The sequence below is a fragment of the Ranitomeya imitator genome, chromosome 1 (genome assembly GCF_032444005.1).
Source record: "Ranitomeya imitator isolate aRanImi1 chromosome 1, aRanImi1.pri, whole genome shotgun sequence".
NCBI lineage: Eukaryota > Metazoa > Chordata > Amphibia > Anura > Dendrobatidae > Ranitomeya > Ranitomeya imitator.
Window position 1 is genome coordinate 350,384,846 of NC_091282.1, and position 18,327 is coordinate 350,403,172.

General features: G+C 42.9%; 1 protein-coding gene across 1 annotated transcript in view; it reads left to right on the top strand.

Moving 5' to 3' along the window:
• Positions 1 to 18,327, top strand: part of POLE (DNA polymerase epsilon, catalytic subunit) — a 143,214-nt gene that overhangs the window by 120,637 nt on the left and 4,250 nt on the right. The window contains exon 45 of the mRNA XM_069760226.1: positions 16,526 to 16,719. Coding sequence (XP_069616327.1) covers positions 16,526 to 16,719 — 194 coding nt within the window. The remainder of the gene's footprint in view (positions 1 to 16,525; positions 16,720 to 18,327) is intronic.

Genomic DNA, 18,327 nt, shown 5'->3' on the forward strand with positions numbered 1-18,327 from the left:
ATTTTCCTTCCCCGCGCCCCGACAGCAGAGGATGTGGAGTGAGGCAGGAAGAGTTGGCTCGGCAGTGCACGGAACTCCCGGAGGTATAAGGGGGATTGCATGGTGTGAGCCCTGAAAGATTGGCTCCATGCTCCCCCCTCATTAAATACATAAAATGCCAGCCGGCCCTAACATTTGCACCAGCACTGGTGCTTCTCCCTCTGCTCCCACAGTGTGGATCGGGGCTGCATTAACTGGGGATCCAGTTTCATATTCATTACGCTAGGACTGCTGTAGCCCTTTATTATATTACTCAGAGGAAGAGGCTGCAGTAAATATAGCTGAATACAGAGTTGTGCATGTTGCATTCTATGCTGAGTTCTCTTGGCTCTTAATCTTGCTTCCCTGACCCTTCCCACCCCCCCCACCCCCGATCCCCTGAGGCCATAACTGAAAGTGTTGTATCAAATCACTGAGGCTGCAATATACTGACTTCTCTTTTGCAAGGAGCCTGCAAGCTACATAGCTGCTCAACACGAATCTGCTTACACTGCTGCACTTTGGGGTGTCAAAGTACCGCCTACATTTTACTGATCTGTTATAAATCTACAGCATCAACTATGCATCTTTCAAGAACCTCGAGTGCAACTGAAAAGTAAAAAAAAAATATATATATATATATATATATATATATATATATATATATATATATATATATATATATATATATATATAATGCGATCTGACCCCCATGATAGTCCACGATCGCATAAAGACAACCCACCTGGGGTCAAGACTACAGGCCAGCAGAAATATCATGCCTCAGATAGTGGGGATCGGGGGGATCTGACTTTAAAACAGGCATCTGAACAGTTGATGCGGCGATCTCTTTAACTAGGACATCCCTAACTGGGAAAATAGAGGAAGTACACTCTGAGGTGGGGCGCCTTCAACAGGATATGCAATCCATGAGTGGTCGGATTACAGAAGTTGAATCTCGGGTGTCCCGCCTGGAAGATAACTCTGTACCTATGAAGGCTAAACTGACAAAAGTATCTGGTTCCATAAATGCTTGAAGCAAAAGGCAGATGACCTAGAGAACAGACTACTTCGGAATAATATCCGCATCATTGGGCTACCAGAAGGCCAGCGACCTGAACAATTCTTGGAGAACTGGCTCAAGGATACTCTAGGGGATGAATTCTCCTCAACATTCTCTGTGGAGAGGGCCCACAGAGTTCCTACACGGCCTCTTCCTCCGGGCACCCCATCGAGACCCTTTTTGGCACACATTGTAAACTGCAGAGCCAGGGAAAAATCATGTGATGCTTCTCTAATTTGTGTAATTAACAGCACCTGTAACTTACCTGTGGCACCTAACAGGTGTTGGCAATAACTAAATCACACTTGCAGCCAGTTGACATGGATTAAAGTTGACCTCGGTCCTGTGTCCTTGTGTGTACCACATTGAGCATGGAGAAAAGAAAGAAGACCAAAGAACTGTCTGAGGACTTGAGAAACCAAATTGTGAGGAAGCATGAGCAATCTCAAGGCTACAAGTCCATCTCCAAAGACCTGAATGTTCCTGTGTCTACCGTGCACAGTGTCATCAAGAAGTTTAAAGCCCATGTCACTGTGGCTAACCTCCCTAGATGTGGACGGAAAAGAAAAATTGACAAAAGATTTCAACGCAAGATTGTACGGATGTTGGATAAAGAACCTCGACTAACATCCAAACAAGTTCAAGCTGCCCTGCAGTCCGAGGGTACAACAGTGTCAACCCATACTATCTGTCGGCATCTGAATGAAAAGGGACTGTATGGTAGGAGACCCAGGAAGACCCCACTTCTTACCCCGAGACATTAAAAAAGCCAGGCTGGAGTTTGCCAAAACTTACCTGAAAAAGCCTAAAACGTTTTGAAAGAATGTTCCCTGGTCAGATGAGACAAAAGTAGAGCTTTTTGGGCAAAGGCATCAACATAGAGTTTACAGGAGAAAAAAAAGAGGCAGTCAAAGAAAAGAACACTGTCCCTACAGTCAAACATGGCAGAGGTTCCCTGATGTTTTGGGGTTGCTTTGCTGCCTCTGGCACTGGACTGCTTGACTGTGTGCATGGCATTATGAAGTCTGAAGACTACCAAATTTTGCAGCATAATGTAGGGCCCAGTGTGAGAAAGCTGGGTCTCTGTTGTGAATTCCGCTCTTAAGCTCCCTCCGGTGGTTGTAAGTGGCACTTTTGTGAGTTCTGCTCTTGGGCTCCCTCTTGTGGTTTCTAGTGGTATGGCTGCTCCTTGGAGTTAGCTGTCATCAGCTGCCTCCACTTATCGTCCGCTATTTAAGTCTGGCTCTTCAGCCTGTGCCACTTGTCAATGTTTCCTGGCTGGATTCACATCTCTGCTTGGATTATCCTGGTTTCCTGACCAGTTCTGCAAAGATAAGTTCTGGCTTTGCTCATTTCAGTCCACATGTTGTGGACTTATTGTTCTGTGCATTCTATACTTGTCCAGCTTGTCAGTATGGATTTTTTCTGTTAGCTGGAAGCTCTGGGAAGCAGATTTACCCTCCACACCTTTAGTCAGGTGTGGAGATTTTGTAAACTCTGTGTGGATTGTTTTGTAGTTTTTATACTGACCGCACAGTATCCTTTCCTGTCCTATCAAGCTAAGTAAACAAGGCAGCACACTGCAGCGCTAGAACATGCAAACTTGAAAACACGAAATTTGAACTGCATTACTGCATTAAAAATATGAAAAATGAGAGCGTTTAGCGCATAAAAATGGCCAATTTTATGTGTACCTGGTAGCCCCTTTACGGCATCTCTCTTATACCAGGTCCTAAACTTGCCTTACCTCGCTGAGAATAAACGTCTCCATCTGAACGGGTACATGTGAAACCTCTTCTTAGACTAAAATTCTCTCTCTCTGTGGAGGGGGTATTGGACCTGCTGTAATTAAAACACCTGAAGCTAGGAGGCGGAGTGCACAATCAGAAGGCTAAAGAATACATTTCAAAAACCTGACCTGCACATCCAAACATAGACTGTGTGAACAGGTGCTGAACCTAGAGTCGCCAACTCGTATATAGTTAAGTAAACAAGGCAGCACACTGCAGCGCTAGAACATGCAAACTTGAAAACACGAAATTTGAACTGCATTACTGCACTAAAAATATGAAAAATGAGAGCGTTTAGCGCATAAAAATGGCCAATTTTATGTGTACCTGGTAGCCCCTTTACGGCATCTCTTATACCAGGTCCTAAACTTGCCTTACCTCGCTGAGAATAAACGTCTCCATCTGAACGGGTACATGTGAAACCTCTTCTTACACTAAAATTCTCTCTCTCTGTGGAGGGGGTATTGGACCTGCTGTAATTAAAACACCTGAAGCTAGGAGGCGGAGTTCTGTTAGCTGGAAGCTCTGGGAAGCAGATTTACCCTCCACACCTTTAGTCAGGTGTGGAGATTTTGTAAACTCTGTGTGGATTGTTTTGTAGTTTTTATACTGACCGCACAGTATCCTTTCCTGTCCTATCTATCAAGCTAGACTGGCTTCCTATGCTAAAATCTGATTTCATTTCTGCGTATGTTATTTTCCCCTCCTCTCACCGTCAATATTTGTGGGGGGCTATCTTTCCTTTGGGGATTTTCTCTGAGGCAAGATAGGTTTCCTGTTTCCATCTTTAGGGGAAGTTAGATCTTAGGCTGTGCCGAGGGGTCTAGGGAGCGTCAGGTACCCCCCACGGCTATTTTTAGTTGCGCTGCTAGGTTCAGGGTTTGCGGTCAGTACAGATACCGCCTCCTTCAGAGCTTGTCTCATGTTGTTCCTAAACCACCAGATCATAACAGGTCTCCCTCAGAGGTCATGGGTCTTCCAGCAGGACAATGACCCAAAAACACACTTCTAAAAGCACTAGAAAATGGTTTGAGAGAAAGCACTGGAGACTTCTAAGGTGGCCAGCAATGAGTCCAGACCTGAATCCCATAGAACACCTGTGGAGAGATCTAAAAATGGCAGTTTGGAGAAGGCACCCTTCAAATATCAGGGACCAGGAGCAGTTTGCCAAAGAAGAATTATCTTCTAATTCCAGCAGAGCATTGTAAGAAACTCACTGATGGTTACCGGAAGCGGTTGGTCTCGGTTATTTTGGCTAAAGGTTGTGCAACCAAGTATTAGGCTGAGGGTGCCAATACTTTTGTATGGCCCATTTTTGGAGTTTTGTGTGAAATGATCAATGTTTTGCTTCATTCTCTTTTGTGTTTTTTCATTTAAGACAAATGAAGATAATATTACCAAATAATTTGTGTTTGCAATCATTTTCAGGAAGAAAATAAGTATTATCTGACAGAATTGCAGGGGTGTCAATACTTTTGGCCATGACTGTAGGAAATGGAGCTTCCTCACTATGGGTTTTTTTTCTGCTTTTCCTTTTTCTCTTCCACATTTTCAAGGAGGAGCTCTTTTCGCCAACGTCCGAGATAACAACCATACCGGACTCTGTTCAGAGATGGTACCCCCTTTTTTGGACTGGGCTAGGAGCATGAAACTTTGCTCCCTTATGAAGCATTTTTTGCTCTTTACTGTTTGTGTTGTTAGTTGTTGTTTATATAGAAATTGCTTCCATGATTTTTTTCCATTATATGTAAGGAATGTGATCGGCGCGACAATGCATATCATATTTGGATGAGAGGGTATGGCATCTGATATTACATGCATGACTTGGAATGTGAGAGGCCTCGGATCACCCCGAAAGAGTTAAAGTATTTTCTCAGATACGACGCTATCACCCTCATATTATAGCTTTGGTTGAATCGCACCTGACTTGGGACTCGGCTCGTTATGTGCAAAAGCCTTGGGTGCAATGGTCTGTACATGCATTTCACACTAGTTACTCCAGAGGAGTTTCTTTATTAATACACAAAGATAAAAGATATTAGATGGAAGGTTGGAGAGGTTCGGAGAGATCCAGAGGGACGTTTTGTGTTTGCACATGCGATGGTGAACTGGAAAGACTCATAATATGTATATTTAATCCCCTCCCTCCCCCCCCCCCCCCAGCAAATATGTCAATCCTTTAAGGCAAAGCTCACCGCTTGTTTAATTATCCAGATGCGCATGTTATGTGCATGGGGGATTTTAATTTGATCATGGATGATTGCATGGATAGGCTCAGACTGGATGGCGGAGATTCAGGGGTGAACCCTCCTTCGTCTCGACTGTCAACATTATGGAATGCACTGGCTGGTTAGATTTATGGAGAATGCACCATCCTGATGTAAGAGAATTTACCTGTCATTCGTCTGTTAGACGCACTCTATCTCGCTTAGATTATATATTTGGATCTAGTAACTTGGCAGTTCGGGTGGGGGAGGTGAGGCATGGGAATAGGGGTGTTTCCGATCATAACCCGGTAATTCTAAAACTTTTCGGTTTCGGTCAAATAAGAAACAGTATGACTTGGAAATTAAACCCATTTTGGCTGAAACTAATAGGCCCCAACGATCAAGAGCCGCAAAATATTAATGTTTTCTGGGATGCTCTTAAAGCATATCTGACAGGATGTTTGTCCTCTACAATCTCTTATATCAAACGCTTGGCTTCACAGGAAGATAATGACATGGAGAGGTGTCTGAAAGACTCGGAGGCGGCTTACATAGCTAGTCAGACAAGCAAAAATAGAGCTGAGTGGTTACATTCTTATAGATTACATAGTCAATATGCTGATACCAAATCTAAACATAAGCTGTTTTTTACTAAACGGGCGTATTTTGAACTGGGAAACCAGTCTAGTAAGCTTTTAGCATATATGGTACGCCAACATAATACCTCCAATACTATACTTAAAATCCGGAAACCAGATGGTTCAATGGTAAATTTGACAGACGACATACTTCAATGCTTTCATGACTATTATAAAGAATTATATAGCCCCAAGGGGGACTCTGACACTTTGGAATGCCTAAATTATTTATCGGACATAGAGTTCCCTGCAGAGTCCACACAACAAGGTTTCCTAGATGCAGATTTTACTCTTGATGAGATAAATGTGGCCATAGCAGATCTGGCTTCTGGAAAAGCACCCGGCCCAGATGGACTCCCCATAGAGATGTATAGGAAATATCGAGAGATTTTGGCGCCAATTCTTTTGAAAGTATTTCTGGGGATTTGGGTGGGGGGTTCTCTGCCAGACTCCGATTATGAAGCAAATATTATAATTTAACCCCTTCCCGACCCATGACGCCATGTAGGCGTCATGAAAGTTGGTGCCAATCCGACCCATGACGCCTATGTGGCGTCATGGAAAGATCGCGTCCCTGCAGGCCGGGTGAAAGGGTTAACTCCCATTTCACCCGATCTGCAGGGACAGGGGGAGTGGTAGTTTAGCCCAGGGGGGGTGGCTTCACCCCCTCGTGGCTACGATCGCTCTGATTGGCTGTTGAAAGTGAAACTGCCAATCAGAGCGATTTGTAATATTTCACCCATTATAACGGGTGAAATATTACAATCCAGCCATGGCCGATGCTGCAATATCATCGGCCATGGCTGGAAATACTAGTGTGCCCCCACCCCACCGATCGCCCCCCCAGCCCCCTGATCTGGCCGGTACACTGCTCCGGCTCCCCTCCGTCCAGTGCTCCGCTCCCCCCGTGCTCCAATCACCCCCCCCCCCCGTGCTCCAATCACCCCCCCCTGCACTCCGTTCCACCCCCCCTGCACTCCGTTCCACCCCCCCCCGTGCTCCGTTCCAGCCCCCCCCCCCGTGCTCCGTTCCACGCCTGCCACGCTCCGATTCCACCCCCCGTGCTCCGATTTCCCCCCCCCCCCTGTGGTCCCCCCCCCACCCCATCATACTTAACGATCCTGCCGGGGTCCCGTCCGTCTTCTCCCTGGGCGCCGCCATCTTCCAAAACGGCGGGCGCATGCGCAGTACGCCCGCCGAATCGGCCGGCCGGCAGATTCGTTCCAAAGTGCATTTTGATCACTGAGATAGATTATATCTCCGTGATCAAAATAAAAAAAATAATAAATGACCCCCCCCCCCCTTTGTCACCCCCATAGGTAGGGACAATAAAAAAATAAAGAAATTTTTTTTTTCCACTAATGTTAGAATAGGGTTAGGAGTAGGGGTAGGGTTAGGGTTAGGGCTAGGGTTAGGGTTTCGGTATGTGCACACGTATTCTGGTCCTCTGCGGATTTGATAAATCCGCAGTGCTAAACCGCTGCGGATTTATGGCGGATTTACCGCGTTTTTTCTGCACATTTCACTGCGGTTTTACAATTGCGATTTTCTATTGGAGCAGTTGTAAAACCGCTGCGGAATCCGCACAAAGAAGTGACATGCTGCGGAATGTAAACCGCTGCGTTTCCGTGCAGTTTTTCCGCAGCATGTGTGCAGCGATTTTTGTTTCCCGTAGGATTACATTGAACTGTAAACTCATGGGAAACTGCTGCTTTTCCGCAGCATGTGCACATACCTTTAGAATTAGGCCATGTGCACACGGTGCGGATTTGGCTGCGGATTGGCCGTTGCGGATCCGCAGCAGTGTTCCATCAGGTTTACAGTACCATGTAAACATATGAAAAACCAAATCCGCTGTGCCCATGGTGCGGAAAATACCGCGCGGAAACGCTGCGTTGTATTTTCCGCAGCATGTCAATTCTTTGTGCGGATTCCGCAGCGCTTTACACCTGTTCCTCAATAGGAATCCGCAGGTGAAATCCGCACAAAAAACACTGGAAATCCGCGGAAAATCCGCAGGTAAAACGCAGTGCCTTTTACCCGCGGATTTTTCAAAAATGGTGCGGAAATATCTCACACGAATCCGCAACGTGGGCACATAGCCTTAGGGTTAGGGTTGTGATTAGGGTTATGGCTACAGTTGGGATTAGAGTTAGGGGTGTGGGGGGGTTAGTGTTGGAGGTAGAATTGAGGGGTTACCACTGTTTAGGCACATCAGGGGTCTCCAAACGCAACATGGCGCCACCATTGATTCCAGCCAATCTCGTATTCAAAAAGTCAAATGGTGCTCCCTCACTTCCGAGCCCTGACGTGTGCCCAAACAGTGGTTTACCCCCACATATGGGGTACCAGCATACTCAGTATAAACTGCGCAACAATTACTGGGGTCCAATTTCTCCTGTTACCCTTGTGAATCTAAAAAAATGCTTGCTAAAACAAAATTTTTGAGGAAAGAAAAATGATTTTTTATTTTCACGGCTCTGCGTTGTAAACGTCTGTGAAGCACTTGGGGGTTCAAAGTGCTCACCACATATCTAGATAAGTTCCTTGGGGGGTCTAGTTTCTAAAATGGGGTCACTTGTGGGGGGTTTCTACTGTTTAGGCACACCAGGGGCTCTGCAAACGCAATGTGACGCCCGCAGACCATTCCATCAAAGTCTGCATTTCAAAAGTCACTACTTCCCTTCTGAGCCCCGACATGTGCCCAAACAGTGGTTTACCCCCACACATGGGGTATCAGCGTACTCAGGAGAAACTGGACAACAACTTTTGGGGTCCAATTTCTCCTGTAACCCTTGGGAAAATAAAAAATTCTGGGCTAAATAATTATTTTTGAGGAAAGAAAACGTATTTATTATTTTCACGGCTCTGCATTATAAACTTCTATGAAGCACTTGGGGGTTCAAAGTGCTCACCACACATCTAGATAAGTTCCTTTGGGGGTCTAGTTTCCAAAATGGGGTCACTTGTGGGGGGTTTCTACTGTTAAGCCACATCAGGGGCTCTGCAAACGCAACGTGACGCCCACAGAGCATTCCATCAAAGTCTGCATTTCAAAACGTCACTACTTCACTTCCGAGCCCCGGCATGTGCCCAAACACTGATTTACCCCCACATATGGGGTATCAGCGTACTCAGGAGAAACTGGACAACAACTTTTGGGGTCAAATTTCTCCTGTTACCCTTGGGAAAATAAAAAATTGCAGGCTAAAAGATCATTTTTGAGAAAATAATTTTTTTTTTTTATTTTCATGGCTCTGCGTTATAAACTTCTGTGAAGCACTTGGGGGTTCAAAGTCCTCACCACACATCTAGATTAGTTCCTTTGGGGGTCTAGTTTCCAAAATGGTGTCATTTCTGGGGGATCTCCAATGTTTAGGCACACAGGGGCTCTCCAAACGTGACATGGTGTCCGCTAATGATTGGAGCTTATTTTCCATTTAAAAAGCCAAATGGCGTGCCATCCCTTCCGAGCCCTACCGTGCGCCCAAACAGTGGTTTACCCCCACATATGGGGTATCAGCCTACTCAGGACAAACTGGACAACAATATTTGGGGTCCAATTTCTCCTATTATCCTTGGCAAAATAGGAAATTCCAGGCTAAAAAATCATTTTTGAGGAAAGAAAAATTATTTTTTATTTTCATGGCTCTGCATTATAAACTTCTGTGAAGCACCTGGGGGTTTAAAGTGCTCAATATGCATTTAGATAAGTTCCTTGGGGGGTCTAGTTTCCAAAATGGGGTCACTTGTGGGGGAGCTCCAATGTTTAGGCACACAGGGGCTCTCCAAACGCGACATGGTGTCCGCTAACAATTGGACCTAATTTTCCATTCAAAAAGTCAAATGGCGCGCCTTCCCTTCCGAGCCCTGCCGAGTGCCCAAACAGTGGTTTACCCCCACATATGAGGTATCGGCGTACTCGGGAGAAATTGCCCAACAAATTTTATGATCCATTTTATCCTACTGCCCATGTGAAAATGAAAAAATTAAGGCGAAAAGAATTTTTTTGTGAAAAAAAAGTACTTTTTCATTTTTACGGATCAATTTGTGAAGCACCTGGGGGTTCAAAGTGCTCACTATGCATCTAGATAAGTTTCTTGGGGCGTCTTGTTTCCAAAATGGGGTCACTTGTGGGGGAGCTCCAATTTTTAGGCACACGGGGGCTCTCCAAACGTGACATGGTGTCCGCTAAAGAGTGGAGCCAATTTTTGATTCAAAAAGTCAAATGGCGCTCCTTCCCTTCCAAGCCCTGCCGTGTGCCCAAACAGTGGTTTACCCCCACATATGAGGTATCGGCGTACTCAGGACAAATTGGACAACAACTTTCGTGGTTCAGTTTCTCCTTTTACCATTGGGAAAATAAAAAAATTGTTGCTAAAAGATAATTTTTGTGACTAAAAAGTTAAATGTTCATTTTTTCCTTCCATGTTGCTTCTGCTGCTGTGAAGCACCTGAAGGGTTAATAAACTTCTTGAATGTGGTTTTGAGTACCTTGAGGGGTGCAGTTTTTAGAATGGTGTCACTTTTGGGTATTTTCAGCCATATAGACCCCTCAAACTGACTTCAAATGTGAGGTGGTCCGTAAAAAAAATGGTTTTGTTAATTTCGTTGTAAAAATGAGAAATCGCTGGTCAAATTTTAACCCTTATAACTTCCTAACAAAAAAAAATTTTGTTTCCAAAATTGTGCTGATGTAAAGTAAACATGTGGGAAATGTTATTTATTAACTATTTTGTGTCACATATCTCTCTGGTTTAACAGAATAAAAATTCAAAATGTGAAAATTGCGAAATTTTCAAAATTTTCGCCAAATGTCCGTTTTTATCACAAATAAACGCATAATTTATTGACCTAAATTTACCACTAACATGAAGCCCAATATGTCACAAAAAAACAATCTCAGAACCGCTAGGATCCGTTGAAGCGTTCCTGAGTTATTACCTCATAAAGGGACACTGGTCAGAATTGCAAAAAACGGCAAGGTCTTTAAGGTCAAAATAGGCTGGGTCATGAAGGGGTTAAAAAAAAAAGGGAAGGATCCCTTAGAATGTGGATCTTATTGTCCTATTTCATTAGTAAACATGAATTATAAAATTTTGGCCACCAGGATATATACAGTAATATTGGAAATAATACACCCAGACGAGACTGGATTTATGCCGGGTAAAAGTACATCTATTAATATTAGGAGAGTTCAGTCAATAGCCCAATATAGTACGTTTGTATTGGAGAATAGGTGGGCCATGACCTTGTTGGACGCGGCCAAGACATTTGATTCTCTTGAATGGCCTTTCCCATCTGCATGCTTACAGAGATATCGATTTGGTTCTAAATTTCAAAAATGGATTAGAGAAATATATATGAAACCAAAAGCCCGGATAATTATTAATAACTCTGTCTGAGGCATTCTCTTTGGGACGGGGAACTCGTCAAGGATGCCCTCTCTCCGGCCCTCTTTGCTTTTGCGATTGAAGCACTAGCAATACATTTGAGATCCACTCCTGCTATCAGGTATTAACATAGCAGGCCGCACGGATATTATTGATTTTATATGCGGATGACCTAGTAATGTTTATGGATGAAGTAGAAGAGACCCTACCACATGTGATCACCATTATAGAGGGATTTGGTAAGCACTCGGGACTACACATCAACTGGGATAAATCCGCCTTAATGCTTCTCTCCCATGTTTTAATAGATCACCTTATCCCCACTACCGGTCGTGTCTAATTTTAAATACCTAGGAATAATTGTACCAAAATGTAGTAGACTTGATCTACAATTTAATATTCTTCCGTTGCTGGACTTGGTTAAACATAAATTTTGCTATATGGAGTAAATTACCACTGTCTGTTTCAGGTCGCATAAACTTGATTAAAATATTTCCGAAGCTTAATTACGCCCTCCAACATAGTGCAGTACCGGTTCCTAGTTCTTCTTTTTTCAAGCTGAAACTCGCTAGCTTTGTCCTTTATATGGGGGAAGGCTAGGCCTAAACTTAAATTGTCTTCCTTGCATAGGTCTAAACAAATGGGAGGAGCGGCGCTACCAGATTTTTTTATATTATTTGGCCGGACAACTTAGAGCTTTGGGGAAATGGATGCCTGGGGGCAGTTTGCCAAATTCAGAGAGCCATCTGGTTCATGCCGCAAGGGTTGATTGTCCGTAAGGTTTTTTAGAAGCAAATAGACCTAATACCCCTAGACTATTACCATTGCTCTGGCTGGCGAGGTTGATTTGGAGGCAGGTAAAAAAAGTAATTCACTTTGATGGTATTATGGTCGAAATGCCTTTATGGAATAATGAATACTTCCCGGGGCTACTGAATCACTCATCTGCTCAATTCAGGACATCATATGGGGTTCTTTCGGTTAATGATCTCTATGAATGGGGTGCCCTAATTAATGTCTTTTGAACAATTGCAACTTAAATATGATATCCCACGGCCTCAGTTCTTTCGCTATTTGCAGCTCAGATCAGCAATTCAATCACATATGCGTAGCATAAATACGACACAATTATCATCCTTCCCACTGATAGGGATCCTTAAATCACAGGGACTCCAGTGTCTTATCTCTGCACTATACTCATATCTGTTATCCGTGGGCGCTGATTCTGCCCTATTACCAGTTAGAGAAAAGTGGAAACGCCTGGTACCTGATCTTCATGATGAGGACTGGGAGATGATTCTTGAGTCCCCAACTAAAGTATACCCTTCGACTAATAATAAAATGATACAAATGTCTATAATGCAACAATCATATTTAACCCTGTTACGACTTCAAAATTGGGTTGTCTCAATCTTCAGAATGCCTTAGAAGCCCCACAGGAGAGGCAGACTTTGTATACATGATATGGGGATGTCCAGTTAACCTATCTTTTTGGAACAAGGTAACGTCATTGTTGTCCTCTTGTACACATTCCCATTCCTCTGAATCCATTAGTCTGTCTATTTGGGGTACTAGAGGAAGAGATGTGGAGACACCATGTTAAAATTTTCTTGAGAGACACTTTGCAAGGAAACTAATAGCCTTGCGTTGGATTGGAAATGCGCATCCATCTCTCGGGGCATGGATTGAGCTGGTAAATTCAATCATACCATACGAACGTACCTTATACCAGAATAGGGACTGTTTAGGTAAATATTATATAATTTGGGATGTATGGAATTCGTTGTACCTTACTGTCATCACGTGGTTGATGGTCTAGTTCTAGTGTGATAGAGCTTGAGGTAAAATATGCATGGTTCGCGCTGTGCTTCAGTATTACTTTATAAATGAGATGGGGATTGTTTTGGCAGTAAAATAGTTTTAGGCCGTGTGCACACGTTGCTGTTTTTTCGCGGTTATACCCGATAAAAACGCTATAAAACCGCAAAAAACGCATACAATATGCATCCCATCATTTAGAATGAATTCTGCATGTTTTGTGCACATGATGCGTTTTTTTCCGTGAAAAAAACGCTTTGCGGTAAAAAACGCGGCATGTTTATTAATTTTGCGGGGTTTTTTTTTCGGATTTCCCACTACAAAATGCATTGGGAAATGTCCGGAAAAAAACGCATCAAAACCGCGGCAAAAACGCTTGCGGATTTCTTGCAGAAAATTTCAGGTTTTTCTCAGGAATTTTCTGCGAGAAATCCTGAACGTGTGCACATAGCCTTAAGGTTTTAAGTACTGTAGACATACTGTAATTTCCTTAATTTATATGATTCGGTCTATGTATTGAGACACACATTAATGCAAATTTATTATATACTTTTACTGTGTTCTTTGACTATTATGATGTGTATTTGTGCTGACCCGGATACATGTAAACTATGCATGTCCATTTGTTGTTGTTGTGTAATAAACAAATTAAAAAAAAAAAAGACGGATATAAATAACCATGGTACCGCTAAAAACGTCATCTTGTCCCGCAAAAACACGAGCCACCAACCAGCATCATCAGCGAAAAAATAAAAAAGTTAGTCCTCAGAATAAATAAAATAAATGGGGTATCGCTGTAATCGTACTGACCCAAAGAATAAAACTACTTTATCAATTTTATCAAACGTGGAACGGCATAAATCTCCCCCCCCCCCCCCAAAAAAAAAAAAACTCATGAGTAGCTGGTTTTTGGTCATTCTGCCTCACAAAAATCGGAACACAAAGTGATCAAAATATGTCACGTGCCCGAAAACGTTACCAATAAAAACGTCAACTCGTCCCACAAAAAACAAGACCTCACATGACTCTGTGGACCAAAATATGGAAAAATAATGGCTTTCAAAATGTGGAGGCTCAAAAACTATTTTTTGCAATAAAAAGCGTTTTTTAGTGTGTGACAGCTGCCAATCATAAAAATCCGCAAAAAAACCCCGCTATAAAAGTAAATCAAACCCCCCTTCATCACCCCTTAAATTGGGGAAAAATAATAAAATGTAAAAAATGTATTTATTTCCATTTTCCCCTTAGGGTTGGGGCTAAAGTTAGGGTTGGGGGTACAGTTGGGGTTAGGGTTGGGGCTAAAGATAGGGTTTGGATTACATTTACGGTTGAGATTAGGGTTAGGGGTGTGTCAGGGTTAGGGGTGTGGTTAGGGTTATGGTTGGGATTAGAGTTAGGGGTGTGTTGGAGATGAGGGTGTGTTGGAGTTAGGTGTGTGGTTGGGGGTGTGTTCGGGTTAGGGGTGTGGTTAGGGTTAGGAGTATGTTTGGGTTAGGGTTTCAGTTATAATTGGGGGGTTTCCACTGTTTAGGCACATCAGGGGCTCTCCAAACGCGACATGGCGTTCCATCTCAATTCCAGCCAATTCTGCGTTGAAAAAGTAAAACAGTGCTCCTTCCCTTCCAAGCTCTCCCGTGCGCCAGATCAGGGGTTTACACCAACGTATGGGGTATCGGCGTACTCGGGACAAATTGGACAACTTTTGGGGTCCAATTTCTCTAGTTACCCTTGGGAAAATAAAAATTTGGGGGGCTAAAAAACCCTTTTTGTGGGAAAAAAATGATTTTTTATTTTCACGGCTCTGCGTTATAAACTGTAGTGAAACACTTGGGGGTTCAAAGTTCTCACAACACATCTAGATAAGTTCCTTAGGGGGGTCTAGTTTCCAGTATGGGGTCACTTGTGGGGGATTTCTACTGTTTTTAGATACATCAGGGGCTCTGCAAATGCAATGTGACGCCTGCAGACCATTCCATCTAAGGCCGGCTTCACACTTGCGAGTTTTACGGACGTAAGAGCGCAGAAACTACGTCCGTAAAACTCGCAAAAAATACGGCACAATTATTCTCTATGCCTCTGCTCCTATCTGCCGTATTTTACTGATCAGTATTATACGGCTTTCTACGGCCGTAGAAAATCGCAGCATGCTGCGTTTGTCACCGTACTGCGCAAGAAATACGCCAATGAAAGTCTATGGAAGCGTGAAAAATACGGATTACACACGGACAAGCAGTGTGACTTGCGAGAAATACGCAGCGCTGTTAGAGAGAAAAGCCGGCAATTCAGTGCGGTGTACAGTAAAATCACACTGTCAGCTTACAGTAGAATAGGTAGAATAAATGTGGACACATAGAATAGGTATATATATATATATATCAGTGAGACACATATATGTATATATATTAATATTTATTCCAGCGCTAGACAGCTTGAAAGCCGGTAATTCAATTACCGGCTTTTTCTTTCTCCTTCCTAAAACCCGACATGATTTGAGACATGGTTTACATACAGTAAACCATGTCTTCTCTCCATTTTTTTTGCAGATTCCACACTACTAATGTCAGTAGAGTGTATCTGCAAAATTTGGCCGTTCTAGCTCTTAAAATAAAGGGTTAAATGGCGGAAAAAATTGGCGTGGGCTCCCGCGCAATTTTCTCCGCCAGAGTAGTAAAGCCAGTGACTGAGGGCAGATATTAATAGCCTGGAGAGGGTCCATGGTTATTGGCCCCCCCCTGGCTAAAAACATCTGCCCCCAGCCACCCCAGAAAAGGCACATCTGGAAGATGCGCCTATTCTGGCACTTGGCCACTCTCTTCCCATTCCCGTGTAGCGGTGGGATATGGGGTAATGAAGGGTTAATGCCACCTTGCTATTGTAAGGTGACATTAAGCCAGATTAATAATGGAGAGGCGTCAATTATGACACCTATCCATTATTAATCCAATTGTAGTAAAGGGTTAAATAAAACACAAACACATTATTTAAAATTATTTTAATGAAATAAAAACAATGGTTGTTGGAGTATTTTATTCTACGCCCAATCCAGTCACTGAAGACCCTCGTTCTGTGAAAGAAAAAACATAATAAACCAACAATATACTTACCCTCCGCAGATCTGTAACGTCCAACGATGTAAATCCTTCTGAAGGGGTTAAAACATTTTGCAGCAAGGAGTTCCGCTAATGCAGGCTGCTCCTCGCTGCAAAACCCCGGGGAATGAGGCTAAAAATAGATCAATGAGCTATATTTAGCTTCATTTGCGGTGAGGCGCCCTCTGCTGGATGTTCATAGATCGTGGGAACTTACCTAGAAAGCCTGGGAGATTTGTGACTTTCAGATTTGTTGGAGATTTAGATCTGCAACATGTCTATACTTTCAGTATTTTTTTGCAGCAGGTTTCACCCATACTAATGAGTGGGGGAAAATCTGCACCAAAAAGGCAAATAAAAATGTGTGTTTGGTGCAGATATTTCACCACTAATTAGTATGGGTGAAATCTGCAATTTTTTCCTTTCTTTTTTGTAGAATCATTAATGATACTTGCTACTACTGAAAATTTAGGACCGATTTTTAATTGGGTCTCTATTCCTTCTTCTAGGACTCATTACATTTTCTCAAGATTATGTAGCGAATGAGCTTACACAAAACTTCTTCACAATCACACAGAAGATCCAGAAGAAAGTGACTGGAACACGCCATGTGACCGAGCCCTCTGAAATGTTCCCCATTTTACCCGGATCCCATCTGCCTCTCAATAATCCAGCCCTGGAATTCATTAAATATGTTTGTAAGGTGAGCATGGTTAATATGTATTGTGTTCTTTAGCTAATTTTTTTTTATAATACTGATAGTGTTAGATATTTAACTAGGAATAAAACTACATTTCTTATGTAATTATTCTCTGCTAAAATAGAAAATACGGTATCCGATTTAATATAAACATGGCCTAAAGTGTCAGGGTTCTTAAGAGGTTTATTTGTCCTGGAAGCTTACTACGAAGTGCAGATAAAAGGTTGAAGTGGTTTACTGGTCGCCATCGTTCTGTGATGGGTTACTCGCCTTCCTCTTGTGGCTTTGGGTTTATGCATTAGGTCATAAATATAATGCTTTTTTTTATGCTTCTGTAATAAAACTAAAGAACACTTATTAATGACAAATGTATTTTCATTCTCGTTCACTGCAACACAATGGAAAAATTAATAATAATGGTGTACTTACCTGCCATACTGGTGCAGTCATGTACCCTTGTTATGTCACGTCATTATTCCATCACGAGTGCTGCAGCTGATTAGTGGCCGCTAGTCGGCTGCAGCCTTTGCTATTTGGTCAGACCATGTCTGTAAGGAGATAAAGTCTCAGCTCCGCAATACAATATAAATATAGTATGTTTTCCTGTGTAGATGGTGGTGTTCAGTAATGGAAAACCCCTTTAACCCTTAATGACTGCCGATATGCCTTTTAACAGCGGCAGTTAAGGGGCCTTATTCCTCACCTTTTTAACGGCGCTGAGAAATAAGTGTATAGCGCCGCTATAGGAAAAAATAAAATATATATATAATCTCTATCCATACATGTATATCCTGGGTTTTGGCTGTATGCTGTGACGGCTGACACCACACAGCAACGACCACAATCAATGCTAGCACCGATCGTGGGCATTTAACCCCTCTGATGCTGCTGTCAGTAGTGACATCGTCATAGAGAAGCATTGCGCGGGGAGCGATGTGACCGCGTTGTTCTGATGTTCTCCATGGAGACCCCCGGCACCAAGATTAGCAATCCTAACAGTCAATGAGGGGCAGTACCCCGAAACAGTGTCTGCAAATTGAGATTCTAGTTTGGCTTTTATCGTAAGTCATGTGACAAGGGTCATTAAAGGGTCGACATTGACTGTTAGGATTGCTACTTCCAATAGGTGGCACTAGAGTTCTAGTCCTCTTCTCTGTAGAAAAAATAGATTTTTGTGGGAAAAATGTGAGGGTTTTATTTTGTTTGTTTTTTTCACTGCTTAACATTATAAACTTCTGTGTAGCACCTGATGGGTTCAAAGGTGCTTAGTACACATCTAGATAAGTTCCATAAGGGGTCTAGTTTCCAAAATGGGGTCACTTGATGGGGATTTCCACTGTTTAGGCACATCAGGAGTTCTCCAAACGCGACATGGCAATCGCTAATTATTCCAGCAAATTTTACATTCAAATAGTCAACTGGCGCTCCTTCCCTTCCAAGCCCTGCCGTGCACCCAAACAGTGGTTGTCCCCCACATATGGAATATCGGCATGCTCAGGAGAAACTGCACAACAAAATAAAATGTATGGTCCATTTTCTCCTGTTACACTTGTGAAAGTAAAAAAGAAAATTTATGTGAAAGAAAAGTAAATGATTGCTTTTTTTCTCTTC